The following is a 24,941-nucleotide window of genomic DNA, read 5'->3' as shown; positions in this document are numbered from 1 at the left end:
CGCGTATAGACAGAATGTGACAGATGGCGCTGATCTTGTGTAGCTCATAGTAGGCAGACTGATAGCTGTAATTTGTTTAGCAAGAGTCATATCTGCAGTGACAATGAATCCTGGGTTCCTCTCAGAGGACGCAAAGGTGATGTTGGTTTCGCCCACCTGATTTGGTGGACAAACTAGTGAAAATGGATTTCTTCTCCTTGAACATAGGAGAGCTTCTGTTTTATCATTGTTGAGTTAAAGTTTGTTACTGTGGAGCATAGGGCCTCAACTCCACCATGCCATTGGATCCGGTTCTGGGTGTCCCTTTCCAGTTGGGACCATGTTGTGCCAGGCGCCTCTGCCTCCCTGTGGATTGTCTCCATGCCTGTCTGCGTCTCCCAACTTTGCGTTGCTCCGGTTGGTTCCAGCCTAGAGCTTGTTCTCATATATGGTTCCAATGTTCCAGGTCCATATCCTGGTTTTTGCCTTGGCCATGAGGAGATGAGGAGATAGGTTGTCGAGCTGACTTCCCAAAGGCTTTCACCAACATGCGTCATAGGTCCTTTCGAAGAGGGATCTTCCCATCCAGGCTCTCATGGGGCTTGTGTTGCATTTGTGGTTTCTGTGGCAGGGGTTGTTTTACAGGGTTTGGTTGCTAGTCCCACACGCAACCCTCCTCCTTCATCTGGGCTTGGGAGGAGGGTGTTTGTTTCCAGGCGGAGTTGTCCTCTTCAAATAATGTTACCTTATTTCATCAATCTATAGGTTGCTGAAGAATTTGAGTTGTATCTCAGCGGCAAACTAGAAATAATACATTGTTCTTCTTTTCTCCCATTGTTTTTTTCTTCAACAGGATTTTAAGCAATGTCATTTTACAGAAAACTGATGCTCTAAATACAGCAGTTTCATTCTTTTGTAAAATTCATCTTTGACAAACAGAATTAAAAAAAATTTCTTGAAGCACAGCCACAGAATGCTACCGTGGGCCTTTCTGTAAATGGTTTCTCAAATCTCCATGAGTGTATTTATTATTAAAAAAAATTTTTTTATTACATTTATAGCATGTCATGTCATTTTGTACAGTTTACAGTATCTTCCTTAGGTGCTGTATAGCATGCTTTTTTGAGTCAAGAAGTTTGTTTCTATTGTTTCTGACAACCCATATATCTCAGAGACTCAGATGTGCTGAGAAATATTTTATAAAAGCTTTTAATACATGTGCATATACAAATTATACAACACGTCTGAAGAACAGCTTTTAGAAAAGACAAATAATGCATATACATACAGGTTAAGGCACTAAATGTTATCACCGTACAAAGTAGCCTATAATGAGCAAGGCAATGAATTAGCAACAGTGGAAACAACATTCAAATTCACTGTTTGAATTGTATACAAAAGCAGAATAGAAAAGCAGGATAACAGTACTAGTGTATTTTTTAAATGTTCTCAGGTTTTTGTTTTCCTTCTTGAGAAGAGAACTGTGCTATACTTCCCTCCAATAATTTTGTGAACTTGGGACTACCTGTGGGGTATCATGTCTTTTGTAATAGCTGATTTCCACCTTTTTCTCATGTATATGTATGTCACTCACTTTTGTGTTAGGCTCATACAATCTCTTGGAGAAGAAACCATGTAACTTGGTGTCACAATCCCTTGGAGTAGAAACCACGTAACTTAGTGTTTATCTTGGCTTTTATTTGTGCATTGTTTTTATTATGGTTGACCCCATCCTCTTTTTACAAATGGCTCAAATCAGAGAGCAATACATTGTCACAGTAGGAAATTCAAATAAAAAAATCTGAGGGACAGGATAGAACTGTTGTGATTAAAGGCACAATTTTAGAAACACTTCCCCAATGACCCTTTGAAGATGTGTGTGTGTGTGCACTGATTGGGCCCACATGTGAGTGCATATTGATCACTAAGCTATCCTAGCATAAGGACTTACATTATAATTATCTGTTATTTTCATTATTATTTAATTTTAGAGCCTTTAAAATGGAATGTTGCCTGTGATGGTGAGTTGGGGATTGCTCTTCAAGCAGGTTGGACAAACAGACTAAAGATCATCAATTTCTAAGCACAGGGTGGCTGTCAGAGTTTTCTTCTCGAACTAGTTTCCTCCCTACTCCCCATATCCTTTTCCCTTATAAAGCTCAATCATTTCTAGGTGAAAGAACTTTCTTACCAAAATCAACAAGGCAAACCAGTAACTAATCTATACACTTTAGTCAAAGCTTTTATGCATCTGGGATGAGCAGGACTAAACTGGATTGAAGAGGTGACACTTCGGGCTGGGTGTTTATGTAAAGGCAGTGAAGTGGTAGCAGCTGACTGGAACTTGCTGTGTTGCAAGCAGCCTTTTGCTGTGACTAGATGATGGCATTCCAAGATGCAGTACTGAACACATTTTTGCAAATAACTTAGTTTAACACTTGAGAGTTTTGAACCAAAGTCGTTTTGATTGCAGCATTTCTGAGTGTTAACCTATCTCCTTTTTTTTTAATTAAAGTGATGAAAACGACAGAAGCATTGGTTAGGAATTTCATAGTTCTTGTGATTCCAGTCAAACTGAGTCATTTAAAGATACACTTAATGTGGATGAAATAGTTATTTTGATTTTGTGTGGAAAGCCCAGAATTTTTCTGATGATCACAGGTCCTGATATTGATCATGATTGGGCTTGACAACTGGCTATTATACAGGCTGAATAAACATTTTATATACAGCATGGGGAGCACCCACATACACAGGTGGATTGCTGAAGAATATTTAACAAGTCAGCTATGGAGCTGATACTTTGGATTGTTTTATAATTAATACATGTGAATAATTACATCTTTGTTATTTTTGTTTATGTTATCTCCATTTTGCATTGACTTTTTAAATTTAGATCTGTGTTAACAGCTTGTAAAGATAAGAGATTGTAAAGTGAGGATCAACAAACTACAGGATATAGTTATTGAAAAGCAGTAATTTCTGTGGACATTTTCATGATTTTCTTTTCTGAGACTTATAGGTTAAGGAGAATTTTGGAAGACAGAAGTCAGCACAAGTTAAGGTCTTGCATAAACACAATAACAAGCTCATCAAAACACTATAGTTACATTTTAGAGCACAAAATGGCCATAAATTACAACATTTCATAGGGCTTTACTTTAAGAAACAATAGAGATTGGATGTTGCTTAAGTAATGCTTGCTTCTCATGAAAGCAGATTATAAGCATAATTTAAAAAACAAATCCTGGTAGCACTATGGGGTTACTGGTGAGAAGTATTTTCCTCAGTCATCTTTCAAGAAGCAAGCTTTATCAAGTTTATCTGCTGCCACATGCTTCACATGATAAATGACTGACAACATTCACTGAATTGATTCACATTTGTAGATATCAGTGCTGAGGTACTTGATGCTGAACTGGTTTAGTTGATGTCATGTGCCCATTCAATAAGCCACACACATTAAAAATAACCAGAAGTAAAAGTAGTCTGTCAACACTGTAAAAGTTTTGAGGAGTCTGTAGCCATCAGCTGTAAACAGATTAAAAAAAAAAAAACAAACTTGTGTGCACATTAGGGCCAGTTGGGAGAAATTTATCTTGTAAGCAGAATGATGCTGGCCAAGCATGACTTCTTGCTTTTTCCATTCCAAAAAATTTGAAGCTGCCCCATGTGTTGACAATGTAAATATAAACTGCAAACATTTTTTCAATTTTGCAGTTAAGTCACTTCATCATGATAAGCTTTTATTGTTCCTAGGTGGCCTTTTGCCTTATTCAAAGCCATAGCATGAATTTTGCAATTATCAAAGAAGCTGATGCTTTGTGCATACACACTCCATCTGTTCTGAACTTTTATCAGATGTTGAGCATGAATGACACACCCTGACACACTGAACAGGTCTGTCTGCCATACTTTAAGTTGAATATTATGGTTCTTTTCTTGGCGTGTTGCATGTGGGTTTTCTATTTTCCTGAACAGTCCAGCAAGAAACGCAGTGCCATGTCTAAGTTTATCCAGCACACAAGAGCACAGACGTGTACAAAGAACATCCAGAAACAAAGACCTTTTCATATAAACAGATGACTTTGGTTGATATGTGCAGCAGTCATGTGCATACTGAAGGCAGATCAGCATACTCCAGTTAAAGGCCATGCACAGGATTAGCACAGAGATGTCAGAGGTGTGTCTGCTCATTCCTGCAGCTTGTTTTGTCTGCATTTTGCTTTGTTGGGTCAGAGTAGGCCCGTTCACGGCTTTGAGGATCGAGGTCATCAGTTGTCTCCCCCTTCAAAACACACAACATTTTTAAATAATCCAACCTTAAAAATTCACCACACAGAATGAGCCTTCTCGACCTCTCATGTATACAGAATGAGTCTCCTTTCATGCCATTCTTTTTCTTTTTATTCCAGTACCCACAAATATGGGGAATATGTGAATCTCATGCCCACACCCTTTGACCATTCTAAGCAGCTTCAGTTCTGGTTTTGATTGTCAGGTTCATGGTAATATGGAAGAAGAACACTTGTAATACTTGTCATTCACACCCATATTTACTGAAAAGCACCTGGATTTAGAGCTGATGAATTATAACTGATCAGATGTGACATTTTTTAAGTATTCATTTGTTTCATAGAAAACCAGAAATGGGAAATGTGTGTGGTGTGTGCATTGCCTCCTAAACTGCATTTAAGCACCTCTTTAACTGTAATTCCACACAGCATGTGACTGTTCTAAAGGCACATATACTTAAACTAGAATATCTTCAGACCTTAATTTCCTATCCATAAAATGTAGTTTCAGATCCCCAGTTAAAATCTGCTGGAATTTAAGACCATCATTGAGTTGGGGTGTGATAGTGGGGGGATCAAAAGCACAAAAGATCACACAGAAAGTGCACATGCATTATCAAAGAAAATGGGGCTTACCTCAGATGAAATTTTGTTAAGTACATGCTTGCCACTAGGACTGTCCTCTTTCAAGCGTGTCTTTAGTGCTTTGGGCAAAAAGACAATTGATATTAGGAAAATGAGAAAGTAACTGTTAATGAGGAACAACGATTATTTCATTATGAATAAAAGTAGTTAAGATCACTAGTTCGAAAAAAGTCTGGTTAAATGTGAGGAAAAAAGCACTTACAAATCATCAACTGATCCATCTTTTCACCATGTACTGAAGGAACTCTGTAGACAAATACATGAAAACTTTCAACCAAGTCCAAAGTGCCAAACCAAGGAAAACATTTCCCCTTCGCAGTCCAAATCAATTTTCATGGGACCTAATAGTTTATGGCAACAGTGGGACAGATTTTTATATTGCATGTCATAGTAATTTGTCTGGATTGCGGGAGAGCACTCCGTCTATCCTAAAATACTGTATTATGCTGCAAAAATCTAGCAAGGAAATACTCACGGAAAACGCTTGAGGTCTTTGCCTACGTTATGCCTTAATGGTGCAGATGGTTGTAAAGCAGCAGCAGCAGACCCTGCAATGACATTACCTTCCAATACAACTGTCAGTAGCCTACGAGGATGAGTTAACATTATCATGATCTTTATTCTTGATGTAATGGTGTCATACTCCCTAGGCACATTTTTTCCTATGTGATTAGGAGCTGTCTTACATGGTTCATGTATGTTTCCATGTGATGGAAAAGTTGATGTTTACCTGTTCATTGTTCCTACAGGGGAAAGTTGAGGAAAGCATTTAAGTTTTAAATTTTAAATAAAAGTACTAAAAGTTTTAACTTGGAAGTAACTTTGAATATATACCTTGAGCAGTTTCACCTGCTCTCACAGGTATTTTGCTTTTACCACCTACGGCATCCTTGCTAACTGTTGGATCAACGAGAGCAAAAACATTCTCTGCACCCCCAGGGCTTTCAGTTTCCTTTTTGTCCTCACTGTGATTTCCAGCCAGTGGAAATCCATTAGACGATGTCACTTCCTTTGGTGATGCCTCCTCACCCTCAGCAGATCGTATGCTTCTGCTGTCTGATGCTGAAGAACCTTGGCTGGAAAGCTTAGGTGATGATCCGGGGCTTCTTGATTTTGGTGATGTGTCCTTGCTACGAGGTCTGGGTGATGGGCTTTTGCTGCTGTGGTGTCTAGAAAGATTTTCCTTGCTGATAGCCTTGGAAAGTTCCTGTGCCAAAGACCGTGCCATTTCCTCTTGGCTTTGCGTCCGCCCAAGACCCTCTTTGGTGCGAGGCTTTGGCCTTGGCACCTGTGGGCTCCCTTCTATCTGTGCGATAGAAATGGGCACTTTCTCCAAAAATGCCTCCTTTGATTCCCGCTCATCCTTTGCTGGTGATGCTCTGGAGCCAGTAACCTTTTCCTCATCTCTGTGGATTGCTGCAATGGTAGAGTCAATATCTGCCAACATCGATGAGTGTCCACCATTTGGGGCCCCATCATATGGTTCGGTTTTCTTTGATAGCGGTTTAGGTGCATGTTGCATCGCCAGCTCAGCGGCTTCTTCAGCTTCCTGGTCCTCCCTCTCCACTAGTTCCTAAGGTAGTCAAACCAAGAATGGTATAATACTTCTCTTTCTAGGTTTTTCTGATATGCCCTGAAGCTTAGCTTTATGACATATTAGTTTAAAATAATAAAAGACAAAAGAAGACTTGGTGTAATAAAATATAGCGATGCCTTCAAATCTTCAGAATCATTACAGTAGCAGGTTTCAATGTGAACTGTGAATAAGATTAAACAGTCCTGGTGAAAAGTAGCTGATATGAAGAGTGTTCAGAAAGTGAAGACTCTTACTTGAAACACATCTGGACTGGCATTGGGTTCCACTGATTTCAGAGCACGTGGGACGCGGCTTGCTCTGGCTCGGTTTTTTGGAGGAGGTGGTTTCCGATACTGAAATGGAAAAAAAATTATAAGCAAGAGAGTAATACTGGTACTGGTTTAGTTGCCCATAATAGTTTTTAGTAACTGGGAACCACTCTAAATAAATGCTTGGAAGAACATGCAAAGCTATCACATGCATGAATGGCTGAGTGCACTGTTACATGGAAAATTTTTATTCACAAAGGCCTTAAGATCTTTTTCACACCCAAAGTAGAACTAGCTTCTTTTGGAGGCTTTTAGCAGGAAAACTTTGTTCCAGGGTTTGGTGTCGATGCACACATATGCATACAACATGGTCTTAAGTACCGCAACATTTAAATGGATATGACTTTAAAATTATTGGTTTATAAATGGAATCAAGGAGTACTGTATCATTCTTGTGATACTTCTTTGTGCCTATGGATGCTTTGTTCACACATGATGGATTTCAAAAGCAGCCTACATTCTTAAAAGTGACTCCTCCCTTAAAATTTACATGTCATAGAAATGTAAGGTAAACATATGAGCTAGAATAAATATGCACAACATACAGATCGAAGAATTTCAGTCTCTCGTTGCACCATAGAGAAGTCTCCAAGGTCCTCATCATCCTCCAAAAGTTTATCTTGTTCAGACAGTCTGTAAGACAGTACCACATAACTCTATTGGTTACAAATTTTGAACTGGTTCTAGTGACTTAATATGTCTGCCAAATGTCTTTCACCTAATCTCCCAACTGGATTGTTGGAGAGAGCAGAACAAAACATTTTCTTTTAACATTGGAAAGTTTTTTCCACAAACCACAAAGACAACAGCACATGTTAGAGAATTTGGGGAAAATAGTGCAAGGTTTAATTAAAATTTAAAAAAAATCATTAATTTATGTCCCTGCTTTTATTTTCCTGATCAAATATGTATTGATGTGTTAATGCTGCATGACATGATTTACTTTTGGGGGTGGTAATCATATTTGTTGCTCAGTCACTCCTCACTTCTTTTTCACAACAGGCAAATGATTAAGATTTTACTTCAAGGTGAACTTTTCATTATTATTTCATATTTCATTTTCACATTATCCTGTTTCACTTAAAGGGTTGAAGACTTGCTTTTTAAGCTTTTTTGAATGCAGCATCTCAGCCATCTTCAATGCAGAGAGCTCAGTCATGCATTACTCAAGGGCTTAATATCAAACTTGTACACTCATCTAAGAAGGTGTCAGAAAGCTGAGGTGAGGTTTGTTTGGATAACATGGATGTTAGAGGAGATACGTAATACAGCAAATAAGAATCTGCAAGACACAAGACAAGGATGTTTCAGTGCTGTGGCAGATACTGAATGCAGGAAAAGATGCTGAAGAATGTCCATGCATGTAAAGACTAAATATTGGGGGGTAAAAAGTAAGTATATTTGCGTGAACACTGCACCAAACTCATCTGAAAGGTTTGTGCTATAGGAATATTTTCAAAAGAGGGTTGCTGTTACTTGCTCAAAATAGTATTTTCTAGCCATTATCTCAGTGTAGATGTGTTTAAAAAGGATGGCGGCTTTGTAATGATATTCAGGTTGTTACTGCCAGTGGGATATCAAGAAATGCTTTGTACTGCAAAATCAGTGTATGTTTGTACTTGTGGGGATGCCTCAGAATAACACTCAACAGTTTTTAGGCAGTGTTGTGGATTTTTTTTCACTAAATCAAAGCATTGTACTGGAAGGGATGCTTGAGACCAGTGTACATTGGTGGTGCTGTGGATTTGAGAACAAACAGGAAGGCATGGAGGCCATGAAGGTCTGGCCAGAGCTAAAGTAAATGTTGAAGCCCCTAACACTGCAAAATTGCCAAAGGTTGTGTGAGGCTCAGGGCCTCATGTTTATTCATGAACACATGCTCTGTCAATGTCTTAAAGCAGGATGCAGTTTCTGTGTTCTGTTTGCTTGGGATTGACATGTACAGTGGAGAAGGTGTGTGTGTATGTGTGTGTGTTTGTGTACTTGCATACACCAAAAGTGCTCTGACTTGCTTAAGACACTGATGCTAGTTGTTAGCTTGAATCTGCACCGTTATTTATATTTCTTTCCCTCCGTTTCAGATGTCATCTTTCCTCGTTTTTTGTTGTTTGTTTTTTTGTCTTTTGCTTTTTTTCGTCAACATCTAATCATGTGAGGGCAGCTTCTGAAATACATGATGTTAGGGTCTTACTGTAGAAAATGTCATTTGACCAGTCTTTCCCTTCCAATCTTGGGAAGAAATTTGAGTTAGGGGAAGGATCACAGTGACATTTCCCTATCGACATGCAGGCAGAAAAAAAAGAGAGTTAAGATTGAGGAAGTGAAAAACATTGTCCTGTTCATGTTACAAAATAGATTGTTGGACTGAGAAAGGATTATAAATTGCATTTCCTTGTGCTTTGGAGGTGGGAAGAAATGTCCATATGCTTCACTTTTTGGGAAGAGGAGAAAATGCATTCACAATATTTTATCACCATTAATACTATCATTTCTACATTTTAGCCTTACTTTATCTGCATCAGTCCCCCAACACATCACTTCATCCCTTTTACCAAAAAAAAAAAAATCTGAATGTTAAATGCTGTGAAAATATTTTATCTGCTTTTCTCAGCAAAAAGCAATCTTCTGTCATGCAAGCAGTATGTTTATAATTTTTTATCACTAACTGATCAATTAAGTGTGGATGCCGAAAATGATGTTTTCTCTGTCTTCTCTTATTTCAATTCTTTATGTCCTGAAAATATGTTGTTTTATATCTGTGCATCTTGTTATGCATCCTCCCCCTCATTGTTTTCAATATCTGTGGAGGTATCTGATGGTGTTATCAGGTGCAGGTTCTTATGAGATCATCCTTGCGTGTTGTTGCTGCCGCATTTTTCTGTAGTAGTCATAGGTTAAAGATCATGATGTCAGACCATTTCATCTCCCATGAAGGCTGCCAAGAGACTGGATAGAGAAGGGGCTGAGGAATTTATGTAAGCGGATCCACCATGATGTGTTGTGAACTAGAGAGGAAGCTGGCTGGCATATGATTATTATTATTGATTGGGATTGTTTCCTGCTTGTTATCTTCTCTCCTGACCTCATCTTATGCAAGGTCTAAGTCCTGACTGGCTTGCTTGTGACCTATATTTTTATGGAACCTCACCCCATCCCCCGCTATCCCTCAAAGGGGATGTTGAGCAAACTCCTGAAGCATGCTTTTAGAGCCTGTGCCTGTTACCTGCCTGCAAAATTTCTGTGGCATGCTTGTGAGGAGGAAGAGAAGGCTAGCACCTGGTGGAACCTCCCCCACACTCCCCTAGACATAAAACGGGGTGGGTTTTGATCTCGGCACCTGAATGTTGTTTCCTCCCTCCCTCTCTCGCTGTACAGAGCCGCATTCCTATGGGCTTTTTACTCTAGGACAGTTCGCACACTTCTAAAGATGTAACATTTTCACTCTAGGGAATGCTAGGGGACCTGCATCTGCGGCTCACATCCTTGGTGATGTTGATCGGAATAGAATGCCCTTTCTCACTCTCCCTCCCCGCACTGCACATCCACACCATCACCCCGCTTCACAAAAAGTCAAAAGTGTTTATCTTCAAAACCATGCGGATCTGAACGAAATATCCTTCGCACTTGTGCAAAATTCGGCCTTTTTTTCCAGCAGCGCTCCTTCCTTCAGGACTATTTTCTGAAAGCACAGTGTCTCGGCTGATTGTATTTTTTTGCGGTGAAATGTCATATCCAAGGTGCTACCATATTTTTTATTTGGAACTTTTTTTTTCAAACTTGGATGTGATGGTCACCTGCTTCTGTGGCCAACAACATTACGCAGAAAATGTTTGTGTTTTTATCGGAATAGCCGACTGAGAATGCAAGGGTTGAGCGAGAGTGAAGACTGGAAGGTTCTGTCTAGGAGTACTTGGTCATGTCCGCGCCTCTATACAACAGGAATGGCTATACTTGGCGGCTGGTACCGTCTGAACCGCGCAGACAGAAGTGAGCTGCTGTGGTGATGAGGGACATTGAGTCAGGGGTTGAGACGGGAGGGGAGAAAACAACCAACCTGATAGTTCTGAACACGATTCATTAAAAATGCTAGCGCCCCGCCCCTTTCTCCAAAGTGCTTCGCTAGAATTTTGTTGACTTTTACCACCTCTCTCAACCTTTTCTGGTGTTAACCTCCTCGAGTGCCCTGAAACGCACAGGCAGCTGCATGTTTAAAAAAAGCGCCGCCGCCGCCTCCCTCCCAGTGTGGGGTGCATGTCGGGTGCAAGGTGCGCAGGTGTGTGTGTGCGGCACGGGCCGAGGCAGTGACTGTACAGGCTGCAGCAAAGGTATTCCGCGCGCTGCTTTTCACGCTACACCTTGAGTCACCGCCGAAAGCAGACGGTTATGGGGGTCAGCTAGAACTACGCTAAAAAAAAAAAAAGGTTGACGCTTTCGCCTGCACCGGAACTGCCGTTTCTCCCCCTCCCCAAACCGTTTTTCTTCCTAGGAGCCTGTTTACCTTCTCGGAAGCTGGAATCGGTCCAGACCGCTTCAAGGTTCGCATCGTCTCTAGCAGCGTACCCGCGCGACAGGAGCTCAGGTCACGCCGAGCAAAAGTCCTCTTGACCCCACCATGTAATACTTGGACATACCCACACTTCCTCCACGGCATGACCAGCACCCCGAGGGACGGGAGGGGTAGGGGGCTGGTGTACTGAAGAAAACAGGCAGGTGTAAACAAACCATCAACGCGCAGAGAAGTGCCAGAAAGGGGTGGCGAACGAGAAAGGGTTGTGGTGACGCCGAAAAAGAAGTTGCTGCAAGGAGGCGTGGTGTGGTGGAGCTATCACCGCTACCGGTTCCGTCTCTTGCTCAGCTAATTACCGAATAGCCAGTAGTAGAGGTCACGTGATCGCGGGAGGAGAAGTCTTGTGTCTGTGTACCCGTCATGCCGCAAGTGTGCTACTCTCTTCAAGATACCCGAGAGATTAGGGGCTGTGGATGAAACAAGGGGAGGTGTTATACGTGTGGTCGTCATATTGGACTTTGTTTTGTTTAATGGCGGAGGTTTGTTAATGATTGTTGCCTGGGCCATGCTCGACAAGCTTAGTGATTCCGCGAAAACGTCCTCCCTTTCCCCTCTGTATTGAGGCATGTAGGAGGCATACTTTAAGAAAGTATTTACGAACAACACCATTGGTAATATACGGCGGTGTGGTTCTACCCTTTTTACGCAGACATCAACCCGTCCCTTAAAAGGGTGTGGTTGCCGACTGCTTTGAAGATTGCAAAATATGTGTGCGTGTGTGCGCGCGAGTGGTATTAATAGGGTTCCTCATTGTGTTATAGACACTTGACATCTTTGATATCACTGACTTGCCATTACGGCATGAGGGACAATTAAGCACACAGCTTTGCTGTGTGAATTTCAAAACCAACATATAAAAAATAAACATTTCTGTTCCTATCAAATCCAGGAAGGTATAAGGTACCAACAGCTTATGCATTATAGCATGCATTTATACTCTGGAGGTACCTCTCTTAAAAATACAGACGCATATATCCTGTGAAATACTAGAATTGTTTAATCCCTTTAAAACATTGTCCACAACACCCCGAGCAAGAGAGGCTACCAGACCAGACACATCCACCATACCTCCTGACTGCAGTATTTTTGCTTACCAGAAGACCCTCCATTCACACGGCAGTCTATTTAATTCAAGTGGTTGCTACTGTCTGTAATGCTTAGTCATCAAGCTACACAACAGGCAGTAGATCAGGTAAACATACAATGGGCCCGGTCTCAGCTGTGTCTGTATATGGACTTCTCAAGGTCCATATGGGGTGGGACACTTCTTAATATAACAGAGCTACTCTTATTTTGTTTTTCTTTGTCTAGCGGGGGAAGTTTTGTATCGAATTTCAGGATGTCCCTGTGAAAGGTATATGTTGAGACGAGGGAGGGTGGAGATGTATACAGAAGCTGACTAGATAGGAGAATGTTACTTTAAAAAAAAAAGGCTCACGGATTGTTGACAAATCAGTCATAAACAGGTGGTGAGTTTTTCGATGCAACAAAAAGACGGGGTGGGTGGGGAGAGAGATATAGCAGTAGGCAGAAATAGTATCTAATTTACAACAGGATGAACACACTGCCTGCCAGTTGTAAAGACTACACATTCACATCCTTTCATGTGTTTCATTGTACAGCAGCAGAGCGTAGATACCACATGAGGGCGACAGTCGCTTTTGTGCGAGCAGGAAGTTTGACACTCAGTCTCCATTCGCTTTACACACACACAAACTCAACAGTCAAGACTGACACGAGTTACACGTGCTTGTGGTAACCATTGGCAACCTGTGAGAGCATGCTTCTCTTCTGAGGAGCTTTTAACTTGGTGCCTCGTTCACGACTGGAAACAGGAAGTCCAGCGTCTCTTAACGAGTCTTTTAACGAGCGCCAGGCGAGCGTTGTCATGATGAACAGTTCTTTACCTTACGTGAGTGTCCTGATAGCCTTTCCTCTCTCTTCCTCCGCCCTCATCCCTCCCAGGCTGTGAGTTTTGATTGTCGCTGCTGGGTGTCGGCTTTTAATGAGGTGCTCACACGGTGCTAGCGTTTTCTCTGCGCCCTTCTGCCTTTCGGATTTGATCATCTCCCCCCTTCTCCCTTCCACCCGCTGCATTAGTTACAGAGCAGCATACTTCGGTGACATGATGGCAAGTGCGATTGTTATGACCGTAGACACGGGAGCAGTCGGTAACAGCGCCCCGGAAGGAAATGCTCACTAGAGCAACGAGGCTGGCCCCAGAAACAAGCTTAGCAGTCTGTTGCCGACACCGGCACGTGTTATGAAATCATCAGACAACGTCGACAGTGTTTGGTGATCGTGCCCTCACATCACCCTCGGGACAGGGCAGAGGAGCGGAGTGTATTGCGTTTTGTGATGTGCAGACTTGTCTAATCAAGCAAAACAGAGAGAAACAAGAGAGCGGCAGGACAGAGAAACAGAGACAAGCCGTTGACGCTGGCATCGTGCTTCCCTACATCCCACAAAAGTGAAAGACAACAGAAGAGAAAAGTTGGCCCGCTTTGAGTGCATGCATTCTTAAATAATTAAGTCTTAAGCCATCCGGGAGAACGCGATAGCCGAAGAGCAGATGATAGAAGGAAGGCGTGGATGCGCGTGATCGCGTTACAGATCGCTGAGCAGCGCAAGGCAAACAAAGCTAAGCGAAACGATCAGAGGTTCATTCGTAACTTACAACCGCCGGTACCTGAAACTGAAGTTTTGAAAACATAAAATGTTGAGTACCGCTTACTTCAAGATGTGTTTGTTGGGGTTGTTTGTGTCTTCGTGTCATGGACGTGCTCGTTGGCCTGTGTATCTTACGTTAGGGACAATAGTGGTGAAGACCTATCGTGTTACTGAGCGGTGTAGTTTGTTCTACATCATTAGGTAATAGTTTTAATCAACGTAGTGACTACAAGAGGGAGCTGTCGGATTAGTGTACAGAATATAAGGCGGTGATGCAAGAAAGCTAGCGTGGGGTGGCTGGTGGGGGGAAGGAATAAAAGCACGGATATTTGCTTGGCGGCACTCACCCCTTGACCTCCGCGTCCTCATTCTTGGTCGGCGTCTTTGGGGGCGAGGGCGACTTGGATCGCGATCTCTTGCTGTCGCCGGCCTGCCGATCCTTCTCCGTTTCCGCGGCCTGCCCGCCGCGGTTCTCTGCCGCACCCCCTCCGTGCCGCTTCTTGCGGCAGCAGCACTGGAAGATGGCCGCCATGACGCAGACGCCGACGACTGCCGCGATGGTGCTGACGGCGGTCAGAACCATTCTGGACGCATGAGGCTCCGCGCCGCTGCCGCTGCCGCTTCCGCGTTGCTGCTGTTGTTGTTGCTGCTGTGCCTCCTCCTGTTGAAGGAGGGCCTCGAACCGTACGGCTTTCGCCGCGCCGGCGGTCCTGTCGCTGAGGTCGAGCTCAGCTACCTTAGGGAACACAAGGTCCTCGGGAAAGTCGGAGGTCGCCGGAAAGGTGTCCGGATCGTAGTTGGTCAGGCGTCCGCGGGGCGACGTTTCAGGAGGAGTTGAGAAAAGTTTCAAGCTGGCTGCGGCTCTCGTCCGCTGATTGCCGCTCTCTGCCGCAGGGACTGCGGGCTTGTCGGCTCGCTTCCTTCTCGGCGGCCGCGCGGTACCTCGCGCTGTGAGCCCGGCACGAGAAGTGGCGAGAGTTTCCCTAAAGCTCGGCCCCTTGACGTCAGGCGCCGCTTCAAGCCGCGGCGCGCGCTGGCCTGCAGGGTCAGGGGTCAGAGGTGCTCGTGTAGTGAGACCTGGGTGGCGAGGGTTACGCGTGAGCGTATCGGCGCGGACCAGCTTTCCTTCAGCGGAAGTAGCGTCATCCCGTTCGCGATGCTGGCGATCCACCACACTGAACTGGCAAGAGGGCAAGACGAGAAGGGAGGTCACTGCCACGCACCACGCAAGACCAGCAACCGAGGGGAAGGCGCACCAGTCCTGCCCCCTGTACTGCATGACGAAGAGGCGTTAGACGTCAAGTCGCCGTCAGATAGGGAGGCGGGCTAAAGATAGAAGAACAGAGATTTTGTTTATGTTATCTTCGCTCCCCCTTGTGTACAGTTGCTCTGGGATGTCAACACTTTCGGGGGCAAAGCTGCGCAAAGGTGTTTCCGGCTTTGCGGGCTCATATCCAGCAAGAGGTGTGGAGGCGGAGGGGAGGGGGGAGTCGAGAGGGATGAGGATAACTAAAACACTCAGAATGCACTCATGCGCCCTCGCGTGCGCGCGCGTGCGTGTGTGTGTGTATGCACGACCCCGTACGTTATTTCACATTGCTTGACATCCTGTTGTCAAGCCACGACTTGCTTCCTTATCTTGCCTGGCCGGCACGCTGCCAAAGCTGACAACCACGTCCGCGACACGCAAGACAACAGGTAATCGTCGCAGAGGTGGTGGCGGAGGGAGGCGTTGAGAGTTGCCCCCCGCCATCACCCTGCTAGATGATACTGATGCCGTTAACGTGTCTCCTCGTCCTGCTCCTGCCCTTACTCCATCGCCTGCTGTCGTCCTCGCCGGTGGTCGATGAGAAGACTTGGATGAGTTGGACGGTAGCAGCACGAAAGCTTCTCTGTCAAGACCTCCGTCATCGCACACCTTGATGACGACTCTTCCACTGATTTAGAGAGAGGAAAACCAAAAAGTATTAGCGTGTGGGACCACGTGACTTCAACACAACAGTCGGTCTTTTGTGCGAGAGCTGTTGGAGACTTTCACAGCCGCTCCATCGTAAATGTCAGTCGAGTTGTTTGTAAAGAACTAGTGAAGATAACAGGAAAACGTGGTTTGGGTGGCAAAGATGAAAGAGGTTTGTAAGCACGTTGACAATAAGAAATTTGTTCACCTTGTCCGATACCAGTGAAAGTGTCAAAGAAACAACAGCATGCTGGAGCTAGACACACACACGTACATGGGGTGTGGGAGGCGAAAGTAATGTGCTTTCATCAAACGTTTTGATCGTAACTTCCATCACTAACACCTGAAGCCAACCTGCAGACAGGGTATGAAGCGAGGGTAAGCCTGGGGCAACATGGGAAACTCACTGACAAGTGTTTTGTTTTCAAAATTATAAACACTGTGTCCAGGTCCCCCCGCAGACGTTTTACCACAGAACCGTAGTTATAAAGCTGTGGCGACATAATATGAAGTAGTGTCCGCAGGATCTGCATATCCTTTTTCACGTCTGTCCCTGAGTTCCCTTTATTTTGCCCCTAGGAAAGTACTCGCCTCGTACCTACGGCACCTGGGGAGAGGGAATCTGTAGCAGCGACACCTTGCCGGGACCACTTGTCGCGCTCTGTACATGCTAGCTGCTGTACTGCTGCATCAGATACCGTCTGGTGTGCCCCGGCCTGCTGTCTCCTGCTGCGGAAGTGTTTGCTGGCCTGAGAACAAACATCTCCTCCTCTCTCTTGACCTGCCGGCCCGCCCTAACCTGCTGGCTGTCACCAGCAACAACTGGAGGCTGAGCTCGGCATCGAGGACACGCGCTGAGGGAACATAATTATAGACTGGCGTAAGGTGGAATGCGAAACACTGTGTGTGTGAACAATCTTTGTGCAAGAAAAAACACTCGTCATTGCTGGTGAAACTGAATCCCGGAAACAGTTCAAGCGACAACGCCAAGTCAGCTGTTTATTGTGTGTGCAGTTGTACAACTACATGTACTCTACAGCCATGATGTATGTTGTCATCACCTCCCGTGTACATGACAAGTCTTGCTCCTTGTATACATCGTAGATAATGATATACCGGCTTTATGACGGGTGTGTGTGTGTTGGGGAGATGTTACTGTAGTCGCCTGTCCACGGGTAGACGCTAGCAAGGCATGAGTTGCAACAAACGTGGAGCACTTGCAAGACAGTCGTCTCAAGAGTCACTCCAGTGACCCTTCACAGCTTGAGCAGCAGTCCCGTTAGATGTCGTCACTGACGCTGTCGCTGTACACTTTCGTGAAGATCTTTGCTGGGGGTGTGTGTGTGGTTGGGAGGGGGGGGGGGTGCGGGGTACGAAGCCTAGTTTGTCCACGAAGGCAGATAGGGGGTGGGGAAAGAGAGTTGCACGTAGTGCAAATATCTGACGTGGCCGCTGTAATATGTACACAGAGACGGGAGGGTGGAGCACAGAACAACCCAGTCTAAAGGTTACTGGCGAGGAGCGCGAGGTAGGCCCACAGTCAAAGTCTCCAGAAACGAAAACGTTCTTTCGCTGGCAGCCTCGCTGTGGTGTAGAGTTACTGATGTACACACACATTCCACTCACCCACCCTTCATGCGCGCGCGTTTCTCCATTCCTTTATGTTCTTTTTATCATGAGGTTAGACAACACATAACGTTATATATAAATAAAATACTCGTATTTTTCATCATTCTGTATATCGCACGAGCTGACTGCTTGAGTCAGCGGTATTTCTGTGGTATTTCTCCCTACCTAGTTCCCGTTATAATGGGTTAAACACACACGTGGAAATGGAGGAATTAATTAGGTCAGTATTTTACATTTTAGCGAAAGCCACACTAAAGACATTCCTCCGCCAGCTCTTCGATGACACAGGGATAATGGCAAAGAACTGTGGTGGCTACCAACTTGAGCCATTTACCGCCAAACAATTCTGGTACGAGCTTGACACGTGATCAGTGGCATTGCTTGGCACGCCAGTCATGGATAGGGGGACACACCCATTCACTGCTGGAACTTGCACCACAGATGTAAGTATCGAGCAGCACCGTGCACACACACACACACAGAAGCAATTAGTGGCCGGAACTCACCGCAATCACAAGAGGTGGCGTGGTCGTGACACACAACAGTAATCCCTTCAGGTCAAATGCTGACCCCTGGCAGTACAATCCGCTGACGCCGGTAGAGAAGCGTTGACGCGACTTGCAGCAGAGCGGAGACGGCGACTGACGCACGTGTGTGCCGCGCCGCGTGGCTAGCGGCAGTCTGCAGGGCTTCCCCTCCCTGTGAGCGTCACGACCTGACGAGGGCGGCCCACTCCATCGCCGCCAACAGGCGCCGTCACCCTTCACGGCGAGTCTCGCGTGAGGAAGCGGGGCGTGCACCTGAGCGCGTGCGGCTGGGCAGGGCGGGGTGCGGGCAGGGTAAGGGAGATGGAGCGAAGGACGGGAGTGCACATGCGCGCTGTCTCTGGGCCGTCTAGTCTTCCTTGCTTCGACAAGCGTGAGTGGGTGTCATTGGTGGAAGCGAAAGATTAGGCACCAATAGGGGTACTTGTACTTTTATTACTCTACTAGATGTGCGACACGTCTCTCTTCTTCGTGGGTCCTACGGTCGATTTGCGTGTGTATGCATGCCTAGCAGTTGATGAGTTGATCTCACTCGTTAAAATACTTCACTCGGCTTTACCGTCATTTCCTTTTGGAAACCTCAGGGTAAACAATAGAACAATTAACATGCAGACTTCAAGTGGTACAGATGACTGCAAAATCGTTGTTTTCTGGTGTCCCAGTTTACTTTTTTAAAAAAGTACGGGCAGAGGAGCAGAACATGTCTAACATTAGTTTCTGTCTGTAATATCCAGTGTCCTCCGAAGAGAACCCAGTCGTCCTCTCGCCCACATTTCTCTCTTTAATTCTTCATGCCATTTCCTGCAAACGTCGAGTAACCAAAAGTAAAATGGCCTGCAAGCATCAGTAATACAGTTAATACTAAATTATTTCATTTGGTCTTATTTCAAGGTCAGCAATAATTATGTTTAAAAGTAATTTCAGTCACTTGAATGGCAACTTGTTTTGTTTAAGTAACAGGCGAATTATTTGAACGGAAGATGGTTTTAATGATATGGAGGACTGTTGTGCTGAACACCACGCACCCTAGGGTTATGAAGGTTGTTACCTGGGAGGGAAAAACATTTTGTGACGTCTCTGACCCTGCGGAACGCTGTTGCTCAGCGACTGCATTGCGACCGTTTCGTAACCATCAGTTAAAACCCTTATCACCACCTCAGTTTGATACATTGAAACTATGAGTGTGGCAGAACATCAGTGAAAACGCACACACACTCTTATTATGAGATAAGAACTGTTCTCGGACAAGTCGATGAAAGAGAAATGCTCTTTGAATTAAAAACTGATGATGATGATACGTTGAGAATGCAAGAGCATTCAATAATATCATCGTCATTGCTATTTTTCTGATAAACTCAGAAGGTAAAGATCACTCGTATGCACAATAAACACTACGTTAAATAAACAATAAGGGAGTTCCCATAAAGAGAAGTGGGGGAGAGTTTGTCAGCTGCACAGGGAAAGGGCTTCCGCCGCCCGATGACATTGAACTGAGCGTCCCAACTACAATGGGAAGCCATTGTTTTCATTCAAATGACATTTAATTTGTAAGCATGCTGCGTGTGAACTAACGCGCCATACTGCAGCTTCCAGACGGGGGAGAAGGTAGTGTTAAAGCCCTTTGGTGATTTTTCTGCCAACCAGCACGGGAGCCGAGGGCATTCTTTGGAGGCGACATGTTTCATGCCGTCAGTGCTGGGACAGATATCAGACGAGTTGTGCTGTCCTCTGTAATCCTTACTTCATAAATTCCTTCCACGTGCAAACAGTCCTATTTATGAACACGGATCACAGCAGCCGGTGAGAGGCGATGGAACCGCGACGGGAAGGAAGGAAGAGGAATCTTGAAAGTGAAGCAGAGATCAAATTAGACAACGTCACCTTTATTTGTGTGTGTGTGAGTTGGTGAGAGAGAGAGATGGGGGGTGAGAGCACGAGAAGAAAGGCTGGGTGTTGACGCTTATCAAGGCGAGCTAGGCAAGTTGTACAGACGAAAATCAAGATGTTGGGAGGCGAGGTTTGAGTCACGAAGTTACTACACCCTCACTATCTTAATGCCTAGCGGTTAACTGCTGGTCCACCAGAGCACCCAAAGAAAAAGACATCCACGGATAAAAACATTCCCAAAATTCACTCCTCTCAGAAAAAAAAATGCTGTTGGATGAACAGAAAAAGTATGGTGATGGTGTATTGGGCGCATCCATAGTCATTCTGATTTGCAAATTTTCTGGACCCTTAGGCAGCATGGACTAATTTTCTTTTAAACCCAGCTATTGAGTGACCGCCCAGATGCTTCGGAGGTCTCTCGGGGTTCCGGACCCGGAGGCCTTACCCAGACTCGGAGCTAGTTCTGTACCCTCCAATTCTATTACTTTGCTTCTACGGTCTGTAACGCATTCCCAGCTCTCTCCCTGTTTTCGCGCATGTCTTTCTGTGTTTCCATTTGCGGTCGGCATCACAGCGGTGACTTCTAGCCCTTCCACCTCGGGGCGAGGTGAGAGAATTACTCTTTTTTATTTTTTGCCTCGCCTTGGGACGCTTGTCTGCTGACTCACAGTAGATTCTCTAGTCCTGCAACACAAGGGGCGCCATTGTCCGACGTTCTATGTGCAGGGGCTGGTCACGTGACCACCAGAACTGCAGGAACTGACAAGATACGATATACTGAGGACCGACCTGAAGCCTTTCCACGGCCTGTGGAGGTGTAACCATAGGGGAGAGAGCGTGTGTGTGAAAGCCAGACCATCTTTCTCACTGTGATAGTCAACAGCTCTTGTTCGGTTCTCTTGAGCCTCCTCCTCTATTGGATTTTAGACGCTGTTGCACCTTCTACTCTTTGGCGGACTTTCGCACGTCAGAGGGGGTTGCTTTATGCGAGTGGGCGCTCGTGTTAGTTGTCACTATTCTTCCTCCCTCCACCATCCAAAACATCTGTTTCTGCTCGATGAAGTACAGACGCACTCGCAGACTTAAAAAAAAATGTACATTTTTCTTTGTTTTACACCAGTTTACTGACAAGACTGTGCCCGACTGCTGGAGGAGCTGTGTGGGTGTGTGTTGAAAGAGGGATTTCTGGCGTTAGGTATAGATTTCATCTGGATAAGATACATGGATTTAGCGGCAAGAAATCCGTGTAAATTGAGAACCTTACACCGCGACTAAACCATAAAGCTTTTCTTTTGTTGTTTTTTGCTAATTTTAGAGGTTGTTAGGCGGGCATCCCCACTTGTCCTTTAAGTAAGTGTGCGAACACCGCTAATAACATACACTGTGTCTTGAGAAACACCGAAGACGCACGGCCTGCAGTGGTATTCTACCAGTTACTCTCTGCCCAGCTTTTGATGAGGGGAGGGCACCAAACCAGGAACTCAGAGGAGGATTTGTGTGAATCAATGGACCTCCTATCATACCTGGACTTGGCAGTAAGGTTCTGCTCAGCACGTGACCACAGACAGAAGACATCTGGCATGTCGTGCTGGCTACCAAGGACAGAGGTGGGAGGACGAGTAAGCAATATGACAGTTCGAGGACTAAGACAAAACACACGCGCGAGGCGTTTGTCGCGGCCCACGCACTGATATCTGTTATCAGTTGTCGTGCTGTTGGAATTTCCTGCAGGGATGGTGGTGAAATGGTGGGGTGCACTCACGAGCGACACCTGTGCGCAGATTGTGTGTGTGTGTCCGGCGGGGGTGGGTGTGTACACAGGCAAGACAACGCCTCAGTTTACCAGGAGGGCGAAGATCACGTCCACAGTTTTCACCGCGCGACCACACGTTTTCAATGACCTGCGAGGGAGGCAGAACCTCCTGCCTGTTTGCTGGTATAATACGCGAAGGTCCTTCTCCTCCCCGCTGCCTCCCCCACCTGCCTTCGCTAAGGTTTGGCTTCCGGACTTCGGTTAAAAGATCATCGTTAATTCGTTGTTTGCATGCAGTGTTGAAATACCAGAATACGGCACGGCATCGTAAAGACCTCTCAGACCCAAGGGAGGAATTTCTCTTCGAACTTGTTCTGTACAAAATGCTAATTCTTCAAATGTGGGCTAAGAATGCCATGTGGTTGTGGAGTTACAGACTTCCAAACATCAGTGTTCTCACCTGTGCACAGAAAAGGTTAACACTTTTTAACAAGTGCTCTTCCAGTTCTCCCGTTGGTTGGAGCCTTGCCAACATAAACCTATCCGTATTTTAACATTTGCTCGTAGATCCATACTTATATTTCATAACAAATGCATGTTGTTTCAGACACATTTTGCAGCAACTCGCCAAAACTCGTCCCTGAAGTCTATCGCAGCAGATTTTTCCCTCCTGGAAAAAAAAATAAAACAAAAAACAAAAAACAACAACCTTCAAACCTGATGCTAACATCCACTGGCTTTGATCTCACGCCAGGCGACTGTAATAAGCAGGAAGAGGGCAGATTCCTGAAAACTTTCTTTGAACCTTCACAAAGGCGCCAAAGTTTTGCCATCTTGAAAACAGAACTGAGAGGACGGACTGTCGTCTGCATGGGCACGTGACCATTGATGTTGCAGCTGTGCACACTCCCCTGGCAGCGCGAGTTTGCTTGCACCATCGATAGTTTGATGGAGGATCAAGCTGCTGGATTAGGTCAGAGTTCATCCAGGCCTCGAAGGCGTAGGTTGCGACAAAGGCTTCGCGAAGGTTTCGCAGGTTGAGAAAACTGAAGTCGCTACCGGACCGGAGCACGACTTATTCCGCCATGGTCATCTCACCTATCCCGTTTGTTACACCCTGGTCGTTATCTCTATCTGTAGAATCACATTCACAGACGATTTCATTTTTTTGGTTAGTTGCCTGCTGTGGGATGGGGATGGACAGAAAGCTATATGTATATTTTTTCAAGCGCTGAAACATACTTGGATTTTGTTGTTGTTTTGTTTATGTTTTTTTTTTTTTTGGTTAGAGTGTTTGTTTTGCTGGTCGTTTATTCGACAATAACCGCTGAGCTGCAGTGCTGTGAACATTTGCTATTTGGGCTTACACAAACATTAAGTGTGACAACAACAGGAGGAGGGGACCGGGCTAGATTAGCATCAGAAGGGAAACGCTGCTTGGAGTCTTCTCACTAACGAGGAAAAAAGGCGAACTTCGTTCTTCTGCACCTCACATGGCCGGCGGAAGTGAGAAACGTTTGGAATACGCGGCCCGAGACAAGTCGACGTGTGTGTGTGTGTGCGCACGAGAGAGAGAAGAGGGTGGGAGGCAAATGATCAGATTTTTGTATCAGCATGGCAGTTAAACAACTACAGGGCTGCTCTCCGAGGGAGATAATCTTATTTACACAGCAGCCGCAAATCTCGCATTTCAAAAGCATCACATGAAGAGAAATATCCGTCTCATGCCATCCCCTGCGGAGAATCGGAGCAGACTGCACAACATCCTTCAGGACTTTCAAGCTCTGCACAAGGAGATATGGCTTGGCCTTTCTCTTTTTCAGAGTTAAGTGTATAGGTCGGTAGCGACTCTGCCAGGGATCACTGCGTTTCTGTCAAGATCAGCCCTCCAAGTCAACATGGGCAGATGGGAAATTGAAATGAGTTCAAACACACTTTGCGCGATCATGCGGAAGGCCTTTATTGTGGGTCAAGTCTGCTGACATCAGTCCACTTAGGCGGCCTGGCCCTGACCTACAGTGATGAAGATTCACGTAAGGTCATCCGTGCTCATCCTTGTAGGCCCCGCCCCCTTGCGTCTGCCAGCCTTTCAAGGCTCGGTACAGACTTGTTTGTGAAGGAGGGCACAGAGCGAGAAAGTGCCAGCTGCGCTGAATTACAAACCGCCTTTTTGAATTCCGCTTCACGTTAATTACTGGAGCTTCGCTCTCTCTCTCCCCTTATGAAGTACTTTCGTAATAGGCGAGGGTCTCATAGTCAAAACAACTTCCCCCTCAATCCTCGTTGTCGTTCCTTTGCTCGCTCGTGGCAACGTCCTGGTAATTGTGAAAGTACTGGAGAATAAATGAACGTTCATTATCGAGTGTAGATAACTCACGTTTCTAACAAGAAAAAGGTCTTTGCCCCCAGATGCGCGCCGAGTGGTATCACGTTTGCCAGCTGCTTTTTCTGGCATCCGCTGGTGTTTCTTTAAACGAAGGTCTTCACTGGAGGGAGAGGGGAAGCACAAATTAATTGGTTTTGGTGTAGTGAACAGAACTCGTTGCCCGCCTACTTGAGAACAAAAATGAAGGGAAAAGGAAAAGATGGTGATGTGGCTTTCGGGAAAATTGCACTCGGCGATATTGCGGTCGGTGCGAGTCACGGGGTTGAGGTTTCAGTTTGTTACGACCTGAGATACTTACGTTGCAGGTGTATCGTGTGTCTTATCGCATTCTTAACCTGTAGTAAGGATGCAGTCTCGGCAATAAATTGCAGGAGCAGGAAACTTGATTCTTGTTTTCTTTCGAACCAGCAAAACAATAGCAACAAAACTACTGCATTTTAATCAAATAAAGAAATGATTTGCTTCCCAAATTTTTCATATGATATATGTATGTGTGTGGGCAGCCACTGGTCAAGTTCAAGAGCCATCTGTACTTCGAGGAGAAAGACTGCGTCAGCGAAGCCGAGAAGAACCTCAAGCCTGCCAAGGGCAGCAAGGTGAGGGTTGTTATCTCCCTTGGTGGGATGGGCAGCCAGTCCAAATGCCTGCTAGCGTCTTGCTGTGCGCTCAGCTTCTAAAGACATGGTTTAGGTATCTGCTGGTGGCTTCAAGTCATGAAGACGG

At 45.1% G+C, this 24,941-nt stretch overlaps 2 protein-coding genes across 6 annotated transcripts in view; one reads left to right on the top strand and one right to left on the bottom strand.

Moving 5' to 3' along the window:
* The window catches only part of LOC112575786 (set1/Ash2 histone methyltransferase complex subunit ASH2-like), a 36,240-nt gene that overhangs the window by 8,627 nt on the left and 2,672 nt on the right, over window positions 1-24,941 (top strand). For 2 of the 3 annotated variants that reach the window (XM_025257812.1, XM_025257819.1), the window contains one exon: window positions 24,722-24,814. In XM_025257812.1, the coding sequence (XP_025113597.1) occupies window positions 24,722-24,814 (93 nt within the window). Of the gene's footprint in view, window positions 1-445; window positions 2,017-24,721; window positions 24,815-24,941 lie in introns of those variants that run through there. The other variant, XM_025257827.1, reaches the window with a different exon arrangement.
* LOC112575766 (muscle M-line assembly protein unc-89-like) lies at window positions 1,173-18,298 on the bottom strand. Of its 3 annotated transcripts, none has more exons than XM_025257791.1 (10): window positions 18,154-18,298; window positions 14,409-15,998; window positions 14,081-14,086; window positions 7,370-7,457; window positions 6,750-6,848; window positions 5,754-6,492; window positions 5,395-5,467; window positions 5,122-5,165; window positions 4,911-4,978; window positions 1,173-4,267 (listed from the first exon to the last, which is right to left on the bottom strand). In XM_025257791.1, exons 2-10 carry the CDS (start codon window positions 15,338-15,340, stop codon window positions 4,157-4,159), a joined length of 2,160 nt encoding a protein of 719 aa, XP_025113576.1. In that variant the 5' UTR covers window positions 15,341-15,998; window positions 18,154-18,298; the 3' UTR covers window positions 1,173-4,156. The 3 variants fall into 3 exon arrangements, with proteins under 3 accessions (XP_025113576.1, XP_025113568.1, XP_025113585.1); XM_025257783.1 differs by having other exon boundaries at window positions 14,069-14,086; window positions 18,154-18,297; XM_025257800.1 differs by lacking the exon at window positions 14,081-14,086 and having other exon boundaries at window positions 18,154-18,297.

Source organism: Pomacea canaliculata, linkage group LG1 (assembly GCF_003073045.1).
Source record: "Pomacea canaliculata isolate SZHN2017 linkage group LG1, ASM307304v1, whole genome shotgun sequence".
Classification (NCBI taxonomy): Eukaryota; Metazoa; Mollusca; class Gastropoda; order Architaenioglossa; family Ampullariidae; genus Pomacea; species Pomacea canaliculata.
This window is presented reverse-complemented; position numbering and strand designations above follow the sequence as displayed.